Source organism: Psittacula echo, assembly GCF_963264785.1.
Source record: "Psittacula echo genome assembly, chromosome: Z".
NCBI lineage: Eukaryota > Metazoa > Chordata > Aves > Psittaciformes > Psittacidae > Psittacula > Psittacula echo.
Genome location: NC_137742.1, coordinates 38,432,954 through 38,451,960, shown reverse-complemented (window position 1 = coordinate 38,451,960; position 19,007 = coordinate 38,432,954). Strand labels below are relative to the sequence as shown.

General features: G+C 37.5%; 1 protein-coding gene across 1 annotated transcript in view; it reads left to right on the top strand.

Moving 5' to 3' along the window:
* PCSK5 (proprotein convertase subtilisin/kexin type 5) overlaps positions 1 to 19,007 on the top strand; it is a gene marked incomplete at its 5' end in the record, with an annotated part of 204,094 nt that overhangs the window by 109,738 nt on the left and 75,349 nt on the right. The window contains 2 exons of the mRNA XM_080638774.1: positions 3,008 to 3,096; positions 8,158 to 8,330. Coding sequence (XP_080494900.1) covers positions 3,008 to 3,096; positions 8,158 to 8,330 — 262 coding nt within the window. The remainder of the gene's footprint in view (positions 1 to 3,007; positions 3,097 to 8,157; positions 8,331 to 19,007) is intronic.

Below are 19,007 nucleotides of genomic sequence, written 5' to 3'. Positions count from 1 at the left end.
TGAGTAAAAGTTTTCATAGATTTAAAGCACATTTGATGAATTTCCAGCATCAGTTGCATCATATTTGTTTATCAAGTTAGTTAACAAATTAATGTAATGATTAATCTGAAGGCTTTTCCAATTTTAACTGCAGAATTCAGTCTGTTCCAAACTGTAGACCTCAAGCAAAAATCTACACTAGAGAAAATTAAAAACAATGTGGCAACAACATAGTTTTTATATGCAGACTTTTAGGAATCTTCCTTTTCACATTGTAGTTGAAATATTGCTTAAAGGAACTGTAAAAGATAACTGATTAAAACAAATTCAGTTGCAGATGTGATTAATTCACGCTGTAGGAAACTGATTGTAAGTGCAATTTTATACATATGACCTTGAAATTAATGAAATTACGTTTTTATTTGTCACTTCCATTATAAACGTAGAATTCAGTTAACATTAATCTTGGCAGAGGAGCAAGATCCTAACATAAAAATCTGCTTACAAAGTAAAATTGTATCATTACTGGACTTTCAATGTGATGAAAAGGATTTTCTGGTATGTGAGTACTAGTGAAATATTCACCAAAGCTAATTTAACTTGTGTGCTGTGAAACTGTCTGAAGATCTAATTTTCTCTGGAATATGCATTTTTCTGTGAGAAATTTACATGAAATTTCTTACTGTGCTTTAATTCAACAAGTATGTGTCATGCTACTTCCTATACTTGCATTCTACTATAGCAGTCTGTTAAAGGCTTGGCTACTTCTTATTTAGTTTCATGTTGCTAGTAATCCTGTGTTACTGTGGATTGCTGCGGGGAGCTGCAGTCACCTCCCAAGTCCACCACACATTCCCTCAGTTGTCCCTCTACAAACATTACATGGTGCTGGGGTGACATGGGTGGGTTTGGTGATCTAGTGGAAATATAACCCTTTTGATGGTGCAGCATAGATGTAGCTAACAAAGCAGCAGCTATCTGTGTACTCGACTGGGAACCATAGAGAAATTTGTTTCTTCCATTCATCTTCATGCAGCCTCCTAATAAAATCATAATGAGAAGGGAAGTTTGTGAATCACATGTCCTGTAAGTGTTTCTTAAGACAGGCATTTTCCTTTAAATATTAATACATTTTAAAAAAACACTACTTCAAACAAACACAGAGCTATAACACTGTTTGAAAATCCTTGAAAATTAAGAAGTATATTTTTAAAACTTTTTTGCTTCTCAGATTCCTGGATTATCTACTTTTCAAAATAATTCCGTAATAAGATAAAATACCGGTTTATCAATTAGAGTTAAATAGGCTTTCTTCAAATGAAGAAAAGGCTTGAAAATGAGGCTTCATATGGAAAATAAACTTCAAATTCAGTCTTGAAAAATTCTCTGATTAAGTTTGGCAACCAAATGATATATATATATAGTTGTGAAACCTTGATCCAGCTTTAGGATTTATCCATATTCAACTTGTCACTTTGATTTTCTGAATAAGTATTACACTTCTCTCACAGATTATATGTATCTTACTTATCTGATAAACTGAATGATCTCCTTTGAAATTCTAAATGGTTAACATTGCTAATTATATTGGCTATTGTTATTGCTAACTATATTGGTTATTGGCTATTTTTTTTGTTTCCTCTCTTTTTCTTTCCTAGTCCTATTTTTTCTTGTTTTACATTAATCAATTCAAAACAAGTTATCCTAGTGTTTCTTATCTAAGCATCTCAAAAGGTTAAGGGAAAAAAGTTGCACTAATAATAAGGAAATAAGAAGTGACTCTACCCAAAACAAGCTGTACCAAGAGGAAGCAACTGTGATTCTTGTCTGTAATAATGGGCGTCAACTTTAATTCAAAAACACGTGTGTTTTCCAGATGTCTATGTAAGCAGTCTGTCAACCACCACCAGCAGAAGAGTGCCTGTGTACACAGCTGACCTCACTTAGCCTCCTCTGAAGTGCTTGCCATGTTGTTGTCTATTTTATGCTTTGACTTTTTAAACTTATTTCTTTGTGGCTACCCAACTTACATTATCTTTCTATCTCTGTCTCATCAGCTCCCCATCTCTTTTCCTGTCTTGTCTGAAACTCCATGTCTCCTCTTCACAGCAGCTCACTAGCTCTGCTCCTTCTTGCTTGTGTCACATTTCTGCAATGGAGCTGCTTAACTGCGCAAGGATGAGGGTAAAACTTCTGGGTAGAAAACACCCTGTGAAACCTATATTGCAGGCAGAAATCACAACAGCTTTCCTGCTGTAGCCGTGGTGGCTATATGGTTGACTGCTGTCACCCTTGTAGAGAGCATGATTCAGGGCTAGGCAAGGCATCCCACTGTGGCTTTGCACAGTGGGGAAGGGGGTGAACAAACACTGGAAGTTTTATGTTTTGCTTCAGCAGCTTAAATTTATACTCTTGCAGCCCAGCTCTGCTTCCAGACACAGGGTATACCTCTGATGTGAAAGGTACTTCTGTTTTTTTCTTCTTCTGGAAAGGCAGCAGGCTTTCACAGTTGGCACAAGGCATGACCAGAATGTCCCTATACAGAAGCTTTGAGCATACCTGGCATATAGACATTTTTAAGGCTTGCCTCTAGACAGCAGTGCAGTCATCTTCCCCATGGAAAAGTGTGATACAGGCTGTGCCTCCTAGAGGTTGTATGGACACCTACATACTAGCAGGAGACAATGCAGGAGAAAAATTCTGTCTGTAATAGAAGATTTGGTTCAAAACCAGAAACTAGTATCCAAGAGTTCTTTGTATTGCTGTGGATTATATATCATTGTATGTCTTTGTTGCAAACTGTGCACGTTTCCAGTAGCTAAAAAGCCTACCATGCAGAATTTAATGATTGTGATAATGTTAAAATGTGTTCACAGGAGTATTGTAGCATGGATGCAAATTACTGTGAGGAATTAAGTATTGCAAGACACTGTGGGTAGTTGTGCATTTGCACCTAAGGAGGAGCAAAGTCAAAACCTTTAACTTCAGCGGTCTGTGCTTACTTGGAAAAATGTTTGTCTGACTGCAGGCATGGAACCCGTTGTGCTGGAGAGGTGGCAGCCACAGCAAACAACTCACACTGCACAGTAGGAATCGCCTTTAATGCCAAGATCGGAGGTATGTGAGACAACATCCCACCAAAAATAAAAAGTAGGCAATGAGCCATTTGTGCTAAATGGTACATTCAGACCTTTCTAACAAGAGAAGGAAATTTGTATTAATAACAAACCTAGCTGTGTTAGCAAGTAAATCTCAGTTGTAGAGTGATCATTAAATATCAGTACTGAAGGAGTTTGTCTGCAGTGACACATCTCCAGTGCTCCCTGGAACACTTAACTCTCAGTACACACAGAAAAACAGAAGGTGAGACCTTTGATGAAAACACAGACCCCAGAATAAGGACATTTGGGTTTTCTCACAAATTCAGAGCTATACGTGGTGAACTTTGACAAACCAAAAGGAAGTGTACACATCAGGAATATTGCCTGGCATGTTGATCCCAAAATAATGCTGTCAAAACATAATGCATTCTTGTGTTTAGCTGTTATTGGAGAGAATCTTCTTCTGATCCCTCTGTGTGATTGGATTATTGCCTGAAATACAAGATTCAATTGCACATTATTTTATTCCAGCCAAGAGTTTCCCTTGTTTCTGTGAGTTCTTAGTCAGTGGCTACTCAGTTAAGACCCTTGACTTAATTTGTGGAGATGACTGTCAAGATGTCATCTGTCTTTATCTCCTGGGCTGTAGCCTGCCTGTGCCACATTTTAAATGCTTCAAGTAAAGTTTTACCCTGAACTTCTGATGAAATCATGGGATTAATATATTGGCTTTCAGTAGAAAGACCTAGCTCAAGCTCATTAATTGTTGATTTTCTGTCCCAAAATAGAGCCCATCTGTGAAAACAGAAACATGTTTACCTATATATACAGCAGAGGACAGTTCAGAAATACGAGCAGACAGAGTTGAGGCCATGTTTCCGCAGTTAATAGTACTGTATCTGTTCTCTACTGAATCAGTAAAAGTTTGATCCATATCAAATGTGAGCACAGCTGCATTTCGAATTAGCCAAATCACACAACATCATCCTAATGTCAGCTTTCTGTTTTCCTGCTGGCTTCAAGGGGATAGACAATACCTGATCCAATGTAAGGTTAGAGTGATGCAGAAAAACAATTTCCCTTCAGGTGAAGAGCCTGCCTGCACAAAGTTACCCTGTCAGAGTGGTTTAGAAAATTAGAACAGGCCAGATGAGTGAGTTTGTGACAGATAAACAGGCTGTCTCATGTGGACATGGCATTTAGTCATGTACCAGTGGCTGTGAAATCAGATCCAATGTGTTGTCAAATGAGAGTCAGAGGAGAGGTAGTGCGCTAATAGAGATAAAAACTTCTGGTGAAGTTTCATTTATGAGTTAGAAGTCACACAACCTGCAACAGCTTGGGCATGTCCTTGAAAAGTTTTTCGTTAGTAACAGTGGCTTCTTAAAAAGTTCTTATTTATTAAACATTAGGAATGTGCAATAATAATGTTTTAGAAACCCTCCAGGCATATTAGCTGAATCACAGCCTTTTCTAAATACAGTGTAAAAACTGATTCAGATGGACATAATATGAATGTAGTTAATGTGAACAAAAAAGACTGGATTATGTGTGCCTTTATTTATTTATTTATTTATTTTATATGGAGATTATAACAGTCTTCAAGAAATTTCAATGATCTCAGTGAAATAAAAATTTTATCCACTCCGTTTGTCACCAAGATTCTGCAGAGCCATCACTAACACTGTTCTTAAAAGAAAGCTGAAAAAGGTGGCACATTACCTCCATGTAATGTTTCAAAAGCATCGGCACTTGAAAATATGACTTCGGGATGCTCAGCAGATAATCTGTAGAAAGTCAGAGGCAAGAGAATTCTGGAGTATTGGGAAGGGAAATTAAGCTTCCTTTTCCACTAGCTATATACCTTTGAGAATTTTGCTGCTGCTGACCTCTGTTCAGCACGCCTCCATCCCCTCAGAAAAGCCGTAAGCTACACATGTGAATATGCAGTGGTTGTGTTCTCTCTCCACAGTCCAGATAGAGTATAAAAACATTGACTCATATTATGCTGAACTAGTGTTCAGCTTGCTTGTTTCCCAGGGATTTAAAGACCCTCTCGAGGCCTTCTTGGAGAAGAAACTAGAGTAGAGGTAAAGCAATTACATTCTCCTTACATAGAAGAGCACCTGCCAAGAGTGATGTTGAATTTGCTCCACCACAATAAGTATTCTTTACTTCAAACCAAAAAGCATCTCTGGACATGTAAGGTATAGTAAGGAGATAAAGCAAAGCAGAAAATAAGTAATTTCCATTGATATTCTGACAAATAGTGGCAGCTGAACAAATCTGATTGATGATCTTTGTGATGGCAAGTTGTTAACAAGATAGCCACCAGTAATGCTTACTTTTTTCTACATGTGTTTGCACTTCTTGTCTCATTTCCACACATTAAGAACCCCTGACCACAAATAAGTCAGAAGTAATATCCTTAGAAAGTCTGAGCCTTCCCTTACAACACTGTAAATGGAGATGTAATCTGCAGATAAGAGAATTTGAGTAAAATTACAGTCTGGACCTTCAGTTCTTTTACATGTTGTGACATGTTTCTTAAAAAAAAAAATATGCACTGTGCCTGCAATTTGTGCTTATCTGAGCTGCTGGCCCTTTCACTGAAAGACAAACTAGTGCACCAAAGGAGTAGCTCTTTTTCTTAATGTGACTTTGCAGTAATTACACATAGCAAATTACCACCTAGAGAGGTTGTGAGACCTTTTATAGGACAGGATTATCAGTGTGGTGTTATTGTTGCAAACTGATTGTGGAAGTTGCAAAGCATCTGCAGGGATTTGAGAGTTTAGTTACTTGGCTAGGCTCAAGTCCTGACAGGAAAACAGTTACACTGAATTATGGCACAACAGATGTAGATTGTCTTCAGCTGACAAGGAATTAGTTCAGCTGTTTCTTTAAGTCAGATGCTGACTAAAACCAAACATTTTAAAAGAAAACTTGCTTTCAGGTCAGTTCTGCATGTTTCCTGTAATCCATTGAAAGTTTGTTCTGACCAAAATGCCACTTACATTTTGGCAATTACTGCAACTATTGGAAAAAGTTTACAGGGCTTTAAAGTCTTAGGTGGAACAGTCTGCAAACTCAGTCTGTTAATTGCCTTCTGGACAGCTTTTTTTGCACTACCACCACATGCCAAATGCAGTTTGGAGATTTTGTGATCGGGAGAATTAACTCTTCCAGATATCTGTGAAAGAAATGAAAAGGCAGGCAGGCAGGCAGGCGGACAAGGAAGACAAGAAGGAAGGAGGGCAGGCAGGCAAGAGAGGGAAGGGAAGAAGAAGGGAAGAAGGGAAGAAGGGAAGAAGGGAAGAAGAAGGGAAGAAGGGAAGGGAGGGGAGGGGAGGGATTATTTTGGTTTTGAATGGCCAATGAGATGTCTCTTCTTCAAAGTCACCCTGGAAGCATATCTATCAGTTGTTGGCCACAGAGAGCAACACCTGAGTCACAGCTTTTCCATGTTGCTTCAGATTTGACCACTTCACCATTAGCAAAAAACCCTTGGTGTGAATTACATCAGGTGCCCATTTGGAGTTGCTGTTCACCAGGTGCATGTACTATTATTTAGGCTTGCTACACAGTAACAGAGACATATAGGAAAGCTTTATTTTCCTTCTTTCAAAAGCATTGTACCTTTTAGTGTCTTTATTCAGAACTAGACATATTTTAGTGTACTTGAAAGAAATTGAGAACACAACTTCCACCCATCATTAATTTTCTGAGATTATGCTGAGGAAGAAAAATAAAACTAGAGAACCTGGTTTAATGACTTTTTTATAAAGTAAAGTTCGTAGTGAGATCACTGTTTGTAAAAATTTATTATCTCGCAAAACATGGTCAGCTTTTGCGTGAATGTAGAAATACGATCGCTTTTCATTTTTGAGTCAATTAGAGTAAGAAAAAAAAGGACCCTCTATTCACAAAACTCCCACTCTGCCTTTTGTTAATTGGAAGTTAAGGCCTTGGTAGACATTCAGGTTACTTCAGTCTGAGCTCATAAGCAAAATAAAATGTGTCTGTAATTAAAAATATGTAAATTTGGCTTATCAATAGCAGTGGCCTTTTAAAATGGAAAAAGCATCAAACTTGTTTGTGGAAGTAATCATTCTCTGTACTATCACACAGTTACATGCTAATTATTATTTAATATTTAACACCCTTTTGATAAAATTTTATGTTAGCTATATGTAGTTTCTTTTCTTGTTTAGGTTAAAACTGGCATTGGTGGTTTTCTCAGTTAGAATTAACTTCAGTCAAAATCTTGCAGTTAGTCAAAAGAACAACTTCAAGATTTAATTTGTTTACAGATTTAAGACTACTTTATTCAATCTAGTGATCTTAAAACATCATGTGGGCACTCACTTTAAAAGGGCTGGCACATTGACTTGTCCAAACCCACATGAATGGATTCTTTTAATAAAAGAATTTCAAATTGTACCTTACAAAAACTTCTGCACAGAGGAGGATGTTCAGAATATAGTTTCAGGTTGAATAATGTTACATATAGGGTATTTGTTAGTAACTTCCTCTAATTGTCTTGCTACTGTGTATGGTAATCAGTCTGTACACAAGTTTTTTCCCAGTTTCTTCTTTGGGATAGAGTAATCCTTTTATTACATCTGTCAACATATGAAGGACTATGAATGACTCAAAGGAAGTGCTGCAGTTTCACTGCTGTATAAAAGGAAAAAGAAAATCATATATTATCTTCAAGTGAGACACACAAGCATTTCAAGGCTCAAGTACTTTTTTAAGTTTTCTTTAGCATGAAACTTTGTTGCTGGAGTTCAAAGGCTGTATAGTGGATAAATGACTCATAGATATTTTTTAAAACTCGAAGAAACACCAAAATATGGCTTCCTTTTTGTATTTTTTCATCTAGAGACTTTTTTATTGGAAAAGCTCATACCCAAAGAGGTTTTGGTTTTTTTTTGGTTTTTTTAAAACAGCAGTTTAAATTCCTGTGATCATTCAGTCCAATGTCTTACCAATTTTCCCTAGAGAAGAAAAAACAAACCAAAGAAGTATTTTGAGTTGGTTAGTCCTGTTCATTGTCTCTTTCATTCTGAAGGTGTACGGATGCTGGATGGAGATGTGACAGACATGGTAGAAGCAAAGTCTCTAAGCCTTAATCCCCAGCATATCCACATCTACAGTGCCAGCTGGGGGCCTGATGACGACGGTAAGACTGTGGATGGACCTGCATCTCTAGCACGTCAGGCCTTTGAGAATGGCATCAGAATGGTAGGTTGGCATCAAAGTGTATTTTCTGGATCTGCTTTTGTGTGCAAGCAAAAGGGTACATGTGCTTGGTATGTGCTAGTACACAGCAAGGGGAAGAGGAGAGGATTCTGAAGGGAAGAAAAGCTTTCTTTGTGTAAAATTAAAAATGCATTTTCCTTTTATAGTGACCTGATGGTCAGTCCTTCCTGAAGTATCAGCTCTGTTCATTTTCAGCTGGGATACAGCATCTTCAGTGTCCTTTAAAACTTCTCTGAGGTGATGACGTAACACTGCAAGAAGAAATAAGACTGAAAAATGCTACTTTTTACAGCAGTGCCAAGTCATCAAATCTGAATTGCAATGAAATTTAAAAGCAAAAGCCGTAACTGTTTTCATCTCTGTCTTCCTTTCTATCATTGCTTTGTTTTGCTTGATTTCTTAATGGCAGTTTGATAATTTTAATAGGGAGTTGGGGGCTAAATACTCTACACCCGTGTTTCTTTTAGCGTTTATGTCTGTTCTCAGAACTTACAAATGTATTTATAACTTATATATACATTTCTATACAAGTTTGGGCTATCACATTTTCTCTGTGGTGTAGCCCAGAGATCTTCAGTAATACAACACACAAAATCCCAAATTCCCCTATATGACAAAATCTAAGACCTTTTTAGTTTTCTTTACTAAGTTACTGTCAAGCAAATAAGACCATGAATGGAAATGAGTAGTTAGAGGAGCTTTTGATGTCAGAGTCCAGTTTTTAATTCTTCCTTTTACCCTCCTGCCTGCTAAATAGATCAGGAAATTCCTCATCTTCCAGTGATCAGACCTTTTTCCACTGTATAGAACTGGTGGAACGGATTTTAAAGCTTTGCATTTGAAGGTCTGAGCATTATTTTGAATGCAGCAAAAGACTTGCTGGTTCAGTGGTGGGTGGCTCTTGGGTCAGAAAAGGTGAGATTAAGTAAAAAAAATGTTTAAAGAGACTGAAACTGTTGGACCAAAGTGGACCCAGAACACAGCTCCTGGAACATGGTAACACTGTTCAGCAAGGGAAAATGCAGATATTGTTGAAATCAGTAAGTGTTTTAACCAGGCATGCCAAGACTGATTTTGGCAACACTTGGCCTGGAAGATCTGCGCTGTGTGTAAAAGACAGTGTCTGACACTGAGAGACTATATTAATGTAAGGTATATCATCAGAAGCAAACAGGGACAATAGGTGCAGAGTAGTAATCGAGTTACAAGACCACCTGGTCAGGCTGACAGTCTGTATGCACAGTGTAGCCTTTCACATGATTACTGTATACTTAATTGTAAGTTGTAAATAAATGCATCATAAAATTGATACCCAGTATCACCATAAACATTGCCTAGCAGCAGAAGCCTAGGAGCTGGGAGTTCACATCTATTCACAGCTGCATCCCTGGCTTATTTTGGTTCTCTTGATAAGTCACATGAATTTCTTACTCTCACCCCAGCCTTCTGTCCTGAAAAGTATATAATAATGCATGCTCAACTACCTAGCAGTATAAAGTTATGAAAAGCAATTACTGAAACACTAAACTAACAACAGGGACTGTCTGCTTTCAATGCTACATGATGTTAAAGACATGTCCCTCAAACTCAGTTCTATGAATGCTTTACTAACCACACAGCCATAGGCCAATGCCTTCCTTTTACTTGGTCATATGATGACCAGTTGGCGTTGAGCTGCAGGTATATGCTTTTGCTTCTTGCACATTATGTAATATGTGAAGCCTTCTGTAACAAAATACTCAAGCATGTACTGAACTTTACCGTGTTAGAAATTCCAGTGTCTTAGCAGTTAAACGCATTTATAAGGACACCAATTTTCTGCCCCAGAGAACTCTGCTGTATTTAGTGATCATTATTATAGTAGTTATTGAAGTGCTCTTAGAACAATATAGAAGTAGAAGGCAAAATGCATCTCCTTTACTGCTTCCCATACATCATCACTCCTTTCAGATGGAATATCAGCACTTCCTATCAGCCAACTAGAGTTTACTACTGTTTAACAGTGACCACAGAGAAGAAAAATAATAAAGTGATGAAGGGGACCCTAATGTAACTGCAGAATGCAGAGGAACTTCAATAAAAAAAAAATTTTATATTTAAACTTCTGTGTTAGTTTAAATGTAATATTTCATGTAGGTAAGACAATCGTGGAAAGTTCAGCCCAAATTTCTGTACCAGAAGAACTCAGCCATTCCCTCATTGTAATCTCAAACTGGGAATAAATCCAGAATAAACCAAGAATGTGGAATAATTTGCCAAGAGCGTGGATCTTGCCTACAAGCATTATTGTTCCCTTATTGTTATTATAGCTGTAATATGAGAGGATACCCTATAGAACCCAGATGAATTCCATTTTACCAGCACCTTGTTCTATGGCTTTAGTAAGTACCAGTATATGCAGGAAACATCGTATTTAATTTTAAAATTCTGAGGTGGTCTTTTTTCTGATAACAATGCAGAAAAAGTTTGGTATATTTTTTTTGAAAAATAGTAGAAGTCATATTTGATGCAAGTAAATTTTTTTTTTTTTTGCAGTTATCTTCTATTCCGTTTTACTCACTTTTTTTCTGCCAAAGTTGCACTTGCAGAGTTGAATAGATCTAAATATTTCCATATATTTGGAAATTTTGTCTGGCTCTGACTAACAAAACTTTTTAATTGTACTAGGGAAATAAAAGTTTTCTTTAAAACCTACATAAAATCATATTGATAAGAAATACAAAATGTTTAAGTTTAATCTGTAGTTTTTTTCTTCAAAATATAATATGGATTGAAGGATTGTAAATGAATGTCTCAATTATCACCTTCCTTAATAGACTTAGTTTCCAGACCAAAAATTACTCTTAAGATGAACCTGTTCTTCTTCGTAATAAACCATGCCTTTCCATGTTCAGGGAAAGGTATTTTTTCTATATTTCCTTACAGTGTCATAAGATGTGTCATTTTAAAAGATGAGGCAAATGGGAGAAGAAAATATGAATTATCTCTGTGCCAAAACATAGCTAAAATCAGATCATTGTGCAAGATAATGACTAGATACTCAGCCAAACATAGATTTCCCCAAGCAGTCACAGTAGTTGTGCAAATAATAATAGGCAGACAAAAATGCTTATTACATTGTTAACAGATCTTGATCTTCCTTTTATAGAAATATCTAACTGAACAACAACAGTATTACATCTACTATAGCATCTGTGATGTAAACTGAAGTAACAATGGTACAAAAAAAATTGGCACTTCATTGAGATCTACACAAAGGTTCAAGATTTCTATACTTCTATTTTGTGCATATGTACACACAACTGGATATTATTTTTTAAAAATAGGACAGCAAAGGAAAAGGTAAAGATTTTTAAAAAGCATCTGAGAAAGAAATTATACGCAGCTTATTTAATTAGGAGAATCAAAGGTGGTACTTTGATTAAAATATAATTTAACTGAATTATTCCTTTTTTTTTGTTATACTCATGAAGTAAAAATGAAATGAACGCAAGAGCCACAGTATCTTGTTCAGTTTGCTGAGAGACTGGAATCCATGAAAATAATGCCTGGTTTATCTTTAGCACATATTATTCCAGTTAGCAGCGCTTGCAGGGTGTTTTAGAACTATTATTATTTTTAAATCTGCTGAGCTAATATGATTACTCATTCCAAATCCTGCAGAAAATAACAAAGATAAATGACTGTACAGTTTTTCTGTAGAATCCCACAGAGACAGCACATGCCATGAACTGAAATAGACAAATCTATGTAAAGAAAGGATACTGAGTAATAACTGAGTTATGAAAAGACAACCTAACCCACAAGTTAAATATGCTTAAAAAATTTTGCCCAAGATCAAGGTAAAGAATAGGAAACTAATTTTTAAACCTTTCTCAAGTACCATGATTTTCTGTCATCTTTAGGATATTTTGTTTAATTCTATTAAACTTGCATACTTGAATTCAAGGAGAAACCTTGTAGACTTTTCTATGAAACAATTTCTGTGTAAATATAAAAGCTCCCTTTATATCATGGTTCCATTTGACAAGGTTCCTGTCTTGGAAATAGTGTAGTAATAAGGGTGGAAAATTCAAGAGGTTTGTGTTTTAAATACCAGTGTATTAGAAGTTGTAGACCTAATAGTCTCAAAACCAATTCCATTATAATCACACAGAACTTGCCTGGAAAAAAACAGATGAAGGGCAGCATATCCAAAAGTAACATATTCAAGAGAAGATCAGGCATGCAATGTCACATTTCATGCTTTGTTCAAGAACAAACAGACTTAGCATTGCAAAACATGGTTGTGGCCAAATCATGTAATAAGCCTGTGTTGAGTCTGGGACAAAAGGGAGAACACAAAAGCCTTTCTTTGATTCAGAAAGATAAAACCAAAGTACCATTAGATTTTGAGATAAATGTCTGTATCTCACAGTTTATAAGCAAAATGCTATAAGCACTTGCACTTAAAGACTTAGGCTTCCTGATTCATGGCTCTGTGATGCAGCATTCAGTCTAGTTCATTTCTCTTCATATAAATAAGCATGTTATTCTGGGATCAGTCTCAACTTCATTTGGAGAGTAATGCATTTCAGATACCGTGGCTTGTTCTTTCACTGCTGTTTGTCAAAGACCTAATAGTCAAGTTTCTGGATATGTGACCCCTGTTGATATTTTACATTGCAGGTTTTCAAAGAGCTGGTTATCTCACCTCTCCACACGTTGCACCAACTGCATGGTTTGTGTTTTGCAGTACCCATAAGGTAGTCCTAATCAGTGGCAGGGCAGGTCATCCTAAGTATAGCCTAAGAAGCTGGAGAGGCAGGGAACCTTTTGGCACAGGGGCCTTTATCTTATTGCCATGACATCATTCTGCTTAGCAAGCTGGACACAAGCCAAAATATTTGATGGACATTAATCATAGAATCATAGAATAGTTAGGGTTGGAAAGGACCTTAAGATCATCTCGTTCTAACCCCCCTGCCATGGGCAAGGACACCTCACACTAAACCATGCCACACAAGGCCTCATCCAACCTGGCCGAGGATGGAGCATTCACGACCTCCCTGGGCAACCCATTCCAGTGCCTCACCACCCTCACAGTAAAGAATTTCTTCCTTATATCCAGTCTAAACTTCCCCTGCTTAAGTTTGAACCCGTTACCCCTTGTCCTGTCACTACAGTTCCTAATGAAGAGTCCCTCCCCAGCACTCTTGTAGGCCCCCTTCAGATACTGGAAGGCTGCTATGAGGTCTCCACGCAGCCTTCTCTTCTCCAGGCTGAACAGCCCCAACTTTCTCAGCCTGTCTCCATATGGGAGGTGCTCCACTCCCCTGATCATCCTCGTGGCCCTCCTCTGGACTTGTTCCAACAGTTCCATGTCCTTCTTATGCTGAGGACACCAGAACTGCACACAGTACTCCAAGTGAGGTCTCACGAGAGCAGAGTAGAGGGGCAGGATCACCTCCTTTGACCTGCTGGTCATGCTCCTCTTGATGCAGCCCAGGATACGGTTGGCTTTCTGGGCTGCGAGCACACACTGAAGCTGGCTCATGTTCATTTTCTCATCAACGAACACCCCCAAGTCTCATCTCCTACAGTGGGCCTAAGGTCATCATTCTCACAGTCCCTGCATTCGCCTTCCAAGACTTGGGTGGTGCGGTCAGAGCCTTTGCCAGTGAAGACTGAGGCAAAGAAGTCATTAAGAACCTCAGCCTTCTCCAAACCCTGGGTAGCCAGTTCTCCTGATAGCTTCCGGAGGAGGCCTACATTGTCCCTAGTCTGTGTTTTATTTGCTACGTACCTATAGAATCCCTTCCTGTTATCCATAACATTCCTAGCCAATTTTAATTCTAACTGTGCCTTAGCTTTCCTAACGTGGTCCCCAGCTAATGATCAGATGCTGTGTGGCTGAACCTTTTGTGAGAGCTCAGCTTGGTGTCTCACATCATCTCTACCCCTTCTCATCTCCCTCACTTCACCAGCTGCAGGTTGTGTGTTCAAAGTGTTTGCTGGGAGCAGAAGGCACTTCTACCACAGAAGTCTCCCATCCACATACAAGAGAGAAGGACAAGTGAAGAAAAGGAATGGGAAGAAAAAAGAAAGGAAGAAACAGGAAGAGAAGAAAAGGGAAAGGAGAAAAGAAAGTATTTCACATCATCATTGTCATCATTATCATTATTATTACTGATATTATGTGCTTCTACTCCAAAAATGGAAGAGTTCATAATTTGCAAGTGTCCAGGCCAAGATTTGCTGTCTATGGTGTATCAGAGATGTTTCTATTAAATTTACTTGTCCTGTCATCACTTCTCTGCATCATTGTGTGTAGGATATGTTGCCTCTACAAAGAGGAGTTAGTCTCTTCTGTTTGGCCAGGGAATTGTACTGCACTACAAAAATCAAAGGCAGAAGTTACCGCAAGAAGGCTTGCAATCACATGTCAAAATAACTTCTAATATGGCTGTCATTTATACAGATCATATGTAGATAACTTTGGCATGCACAAGACCTCCTGCACATTTATAATTAGTTGGCCAAAAACTACTTGTTGAAGATAAATCAGAAGAATTAGTGCTGTGCTTGGGAAAGGTCTCAGAAGACATGACTTCCAGTATGCTGATGTAACCTAATGTTAGGTCCTGACACTTATCTGTTATATGATTTGCATATCTACTGTGTATTCCTATTGCATATATGATGTAATGTCTGAACATGTGATTTTATAGTTACTTCAGCATACTGAGTTAAACTTTGGTGGCTCTGTACTAGAGGTGAGTGCTAACTATGTGCCAGAATGACAAAATCATAATGGCATTTTAACATGAGCACCATTGGTTTTAAACAGTGTTCATAGTTTTAACGCCAGAAAAGGCAATTGTCGAGTTGTGACCTTCATCATAAGCCAGATCAGCAAAATTTTATCCAATTATCAGAGCATCAATATCCCTGTTTTCTTGATCCATCTATTATTTTCTGATTTCTGTACATCTTTTGGGAAGAGCCAAAAGTTGAAACCTGTTATGTCATGTCTGTGCAGGTCACTAACCTTCACAATTAAAAATGTGTAGCTTGTTGCTTATCTAAATTTCCAAGTTTCCTTTCCATTGTAAAATGTCTGTTCTGCTATACGTACAGTACATCTTACAGTGTTAGAAATCTCCACATGTAAGTAGTTACAGATTCTGGCCAAGTGATCTCTGGGATAAATTAAATTGGAACATAGGGACGTAAGACAGGAAATGATCATGTAGGTCATCCAGTACAGTTCTCTACTGTCACAAGCATCATGTCCTATAAATACATTCAGCAGTTTCTATTCTAGAATGAATTAGAGAATTTTTCCCCTTTGTTTCTATTGGGAGACTGTTTCACAGCCATCACTAATCTGTTGGTTAGAGACTTTCTTCTAAGTTACAGCGAGGTTTACTTGTGTGCTTTTTCTGACCATTTGCTTCTGGACCAAAATTGTGCTTCAGCTTAAACACCTTTTCTCCTTCCATTTTTGTTTCTGGCATATTTATAGAATACAGTCCCCTCTCAGACTTCATTTTGATAAGATAAACAAACCACACTCCAGACGCTCAAAACCTAGGCTGTCGATCTCCTTGCTGATCAGTGGTGCTTCTCCACATCCTCCAGCCTGAATTCTGTTCTTGAATTCAGGTGATCATAATTACTAGATTCACTAACAAGTTTTTCTTTTTATGTCAAAATCTCCTGATAACTTTTTTCCCCGGCTCATCCTTAAAACACTCGTGACTTCCTTAAGCCCCAGTGTTTCTTCATCACAGTCCACATAATCTCTGGTGCAACCATTTCCACAGGCAAATTACTGTTACATTAACCTTTGGGGATTTTTATTTTCATTACTGATTTCTTGGACGGTTGAGCACATGTTTTGCAGGAACCAGACAGATTGTTTCTGGTACATTTCTATACATAAAATAAGTTATCAGAGAAAAACTTAGCAGATTCAGCTGGAATTTCAAAGTATATGTTTCCATTAATGCTGGTGCCTCTTACTGTGTCCTTCAAAATCTGTTCTACAGACTTAACACTAATGGTTTGTATATTCAGTTTCCTTCTGTTAGTCAGAATTTCCAAACCACAGTTCATTCCTGTAGTTCTTTCTGAAACACTTTGTGTTTCCTGCATCATTTTTTCAAGTCTTGATAGGAGAATTGGGCACAGAAGTTGTAGCCTTCTCTATGCGTGCATAGTACTGTTTCTCTGTTCCCTGTACAAGCTCATATTCATCCTGTTTACTAATCCGAGGAGCTGCATTTCTAGGTCTTACTGTCTTGCGTTTGTCTGATATTCATGTCTCAAGATGCCTTAATGGCTCTGCAGATATGGTTTATACTTGATAGGATTTCGTTTTCTCCAGACTGAGTTTGCTCAGTAAAAATAAGGTTAGGTGACAATCTTGACACGTCATTAAGCTCTTAATAATTCTTTGCTCTACTATTTGCACATAGTTAGCAACTTGCAGTATTCAAAGTAGAATTAGGAGTATTGCTTTCCAGTAAATGAAATGGACTTTAGGCTCAGTGATTACTGGGTGAACTTCAATACTATGCCCTTTATTTTCTTTCAGAAATATAGATACAAAGCTAACCTTAAAATTTCTCTCCCCTGCTTTCTGTGAAAACTGACCTTTTTCACACAGAGTCAATGTGTAGTACAAAAAAAAAAAAAGGGGGCAGAAAAAGAAATAATATACCAGAAATGTTCTTACATTACGTTCAGTGGAATATACAAATCCTAAAAGGCAGGAAAATTTGGAGTGAGAGTTACAGGAAAATATACCTCAAAATGTCCAGTTTCCTTACAATGTCACAAAGTGTACTGGAAACCAAAATGTTTAGTTACCTCATCCCATCTCACACATATATGGAAACTGGTGCAACAAGCCAGAATAGCATTACTGCTTTTGGACTTCTTGTCAAAAATGGCCTCCAGTTTTGGGTGCCCAGCCTGAAACAGGTGATACATTTGAACATAAAAAACCATACTATTCTTATTGTGGGGTGAATCTTAATTTGCAAAGCTGGTACTGAAAAGCAGCTTTGGCACATGGGCCTCTTTCCATACACTTAAATACATACTTTTAAGAGAGTGCATTTTTAAAAGATGAAGCTGTTTACTTTGGGCAAATCACATATCCATTTTGCTCCTATACTTGAACAATAGCAGAATCTATGTATTCCTGTGTGTCACATGTGAAAAAATAGATTTCTGAAAATCAAATAGCTGGAAGATTGGTGTCAAGAGTTTTTTGTGCATAGAATTTAACGTAAGTTTAAGGCACAAAACCTAGAGGGCAATGATTTTACACACACTTAAAACATTGTTTCAATTTCACCTGTCATTAACTAAAAGCTCTTCATGCAACAAGAATTTTGAAAAACCCTGTTCTTTTTTTTGTCACAGGTGTTTATAATGTTCAGCTTGGTTTATCCCAGTTACAATATCATAAACAGCAACAATAATAATGATAAAATGGAAAGATAGCCTGAACCAGAGCTGCAGTTCATACAGCCCTGTAGCTGGCTCTGTTTTGTTTAGGAAAAATGGGAAATTAATTCCGGTATTGCACATGTTCAGATTTCAGGTTTCAGCCAACACTTCTTTTGGTTGCACTTTAAGCAGTAATTATAGCTCTGCGGGGAATATCTTGGAGCTGTTTAAGCTGTTGTTCTAGTGAAGAGTAAAAAATACACCACATGCAAGGATGCATGTTGAATTGTTCCACTGATATATCCCAATAATTATTGTGTTAATGCATGGGTGCTTGTGGTTATTCAAAAAGGGTTTTTTTTATGCACACACTGAAATGTTTTCATGCTTTGGTAGTTTAAAGGTATCATATCCTTGAGCTAGTAGAATACATTTTCCTTCTTTCTGTCATGGTTAATTATTTTGTCTTTCTTTTTCTAAGAAGCTGGTTCAGAAGTAGCCAACGAGCTTAATTTTATTAGTAACAACTTGCCTTTTCAACAATATAATTGTTGCTTCTGTAAGCTGTGACAGATTTTTGTGTTGAATATGTATTGTGTGTATGCCTGTTCCAGTACTAGGAAGTAATTTCTTGACTTCATAGTTTTCCTAAGAGTGAAATCATGACTACTAATATAAACACACAGAACTCAATTGCTAGATATTTCCTCAAACATACATCTTCATTTATGTACACCTGTTAGCTTTATTACTGATTTCTTCATATATATAATTGATGCACACCTTTACTGAATTGATGCGCAAATGTGATTTTTTCTAAGATATGGATACATCAATAGAATTAATGGCCTCAGAAATTTCTCCATTTGTTCATGAATTTTTGCTTTTAATACTCAAGGAGGCTGTTCTAGTAATAAATAATCTGTTTGGCTATCTTCTGATAGCACTTCAGAATTGCTGGGCTGGACTTCTCAGTTTAATGTTATCTGTTTCGGAGATGTCTGCTTTCAAGGGAGAGTGTTGTTCAGTCTACAGAAGAGTCTTTTAAGGGTTATGTGCCTGACTATTTTACATTCCCAGATTAGAGGTTAAGTGGACTGGTAAAACTCAGCATGAGCTGGGAGATGCTGCTTCTCAAAAGCAAAATGCTGCCAGTCAGCAGACTGGCAGCACTGCAGCTTGTTACAGGGTGCAGCTCGTTACAGGGCAGGGGCA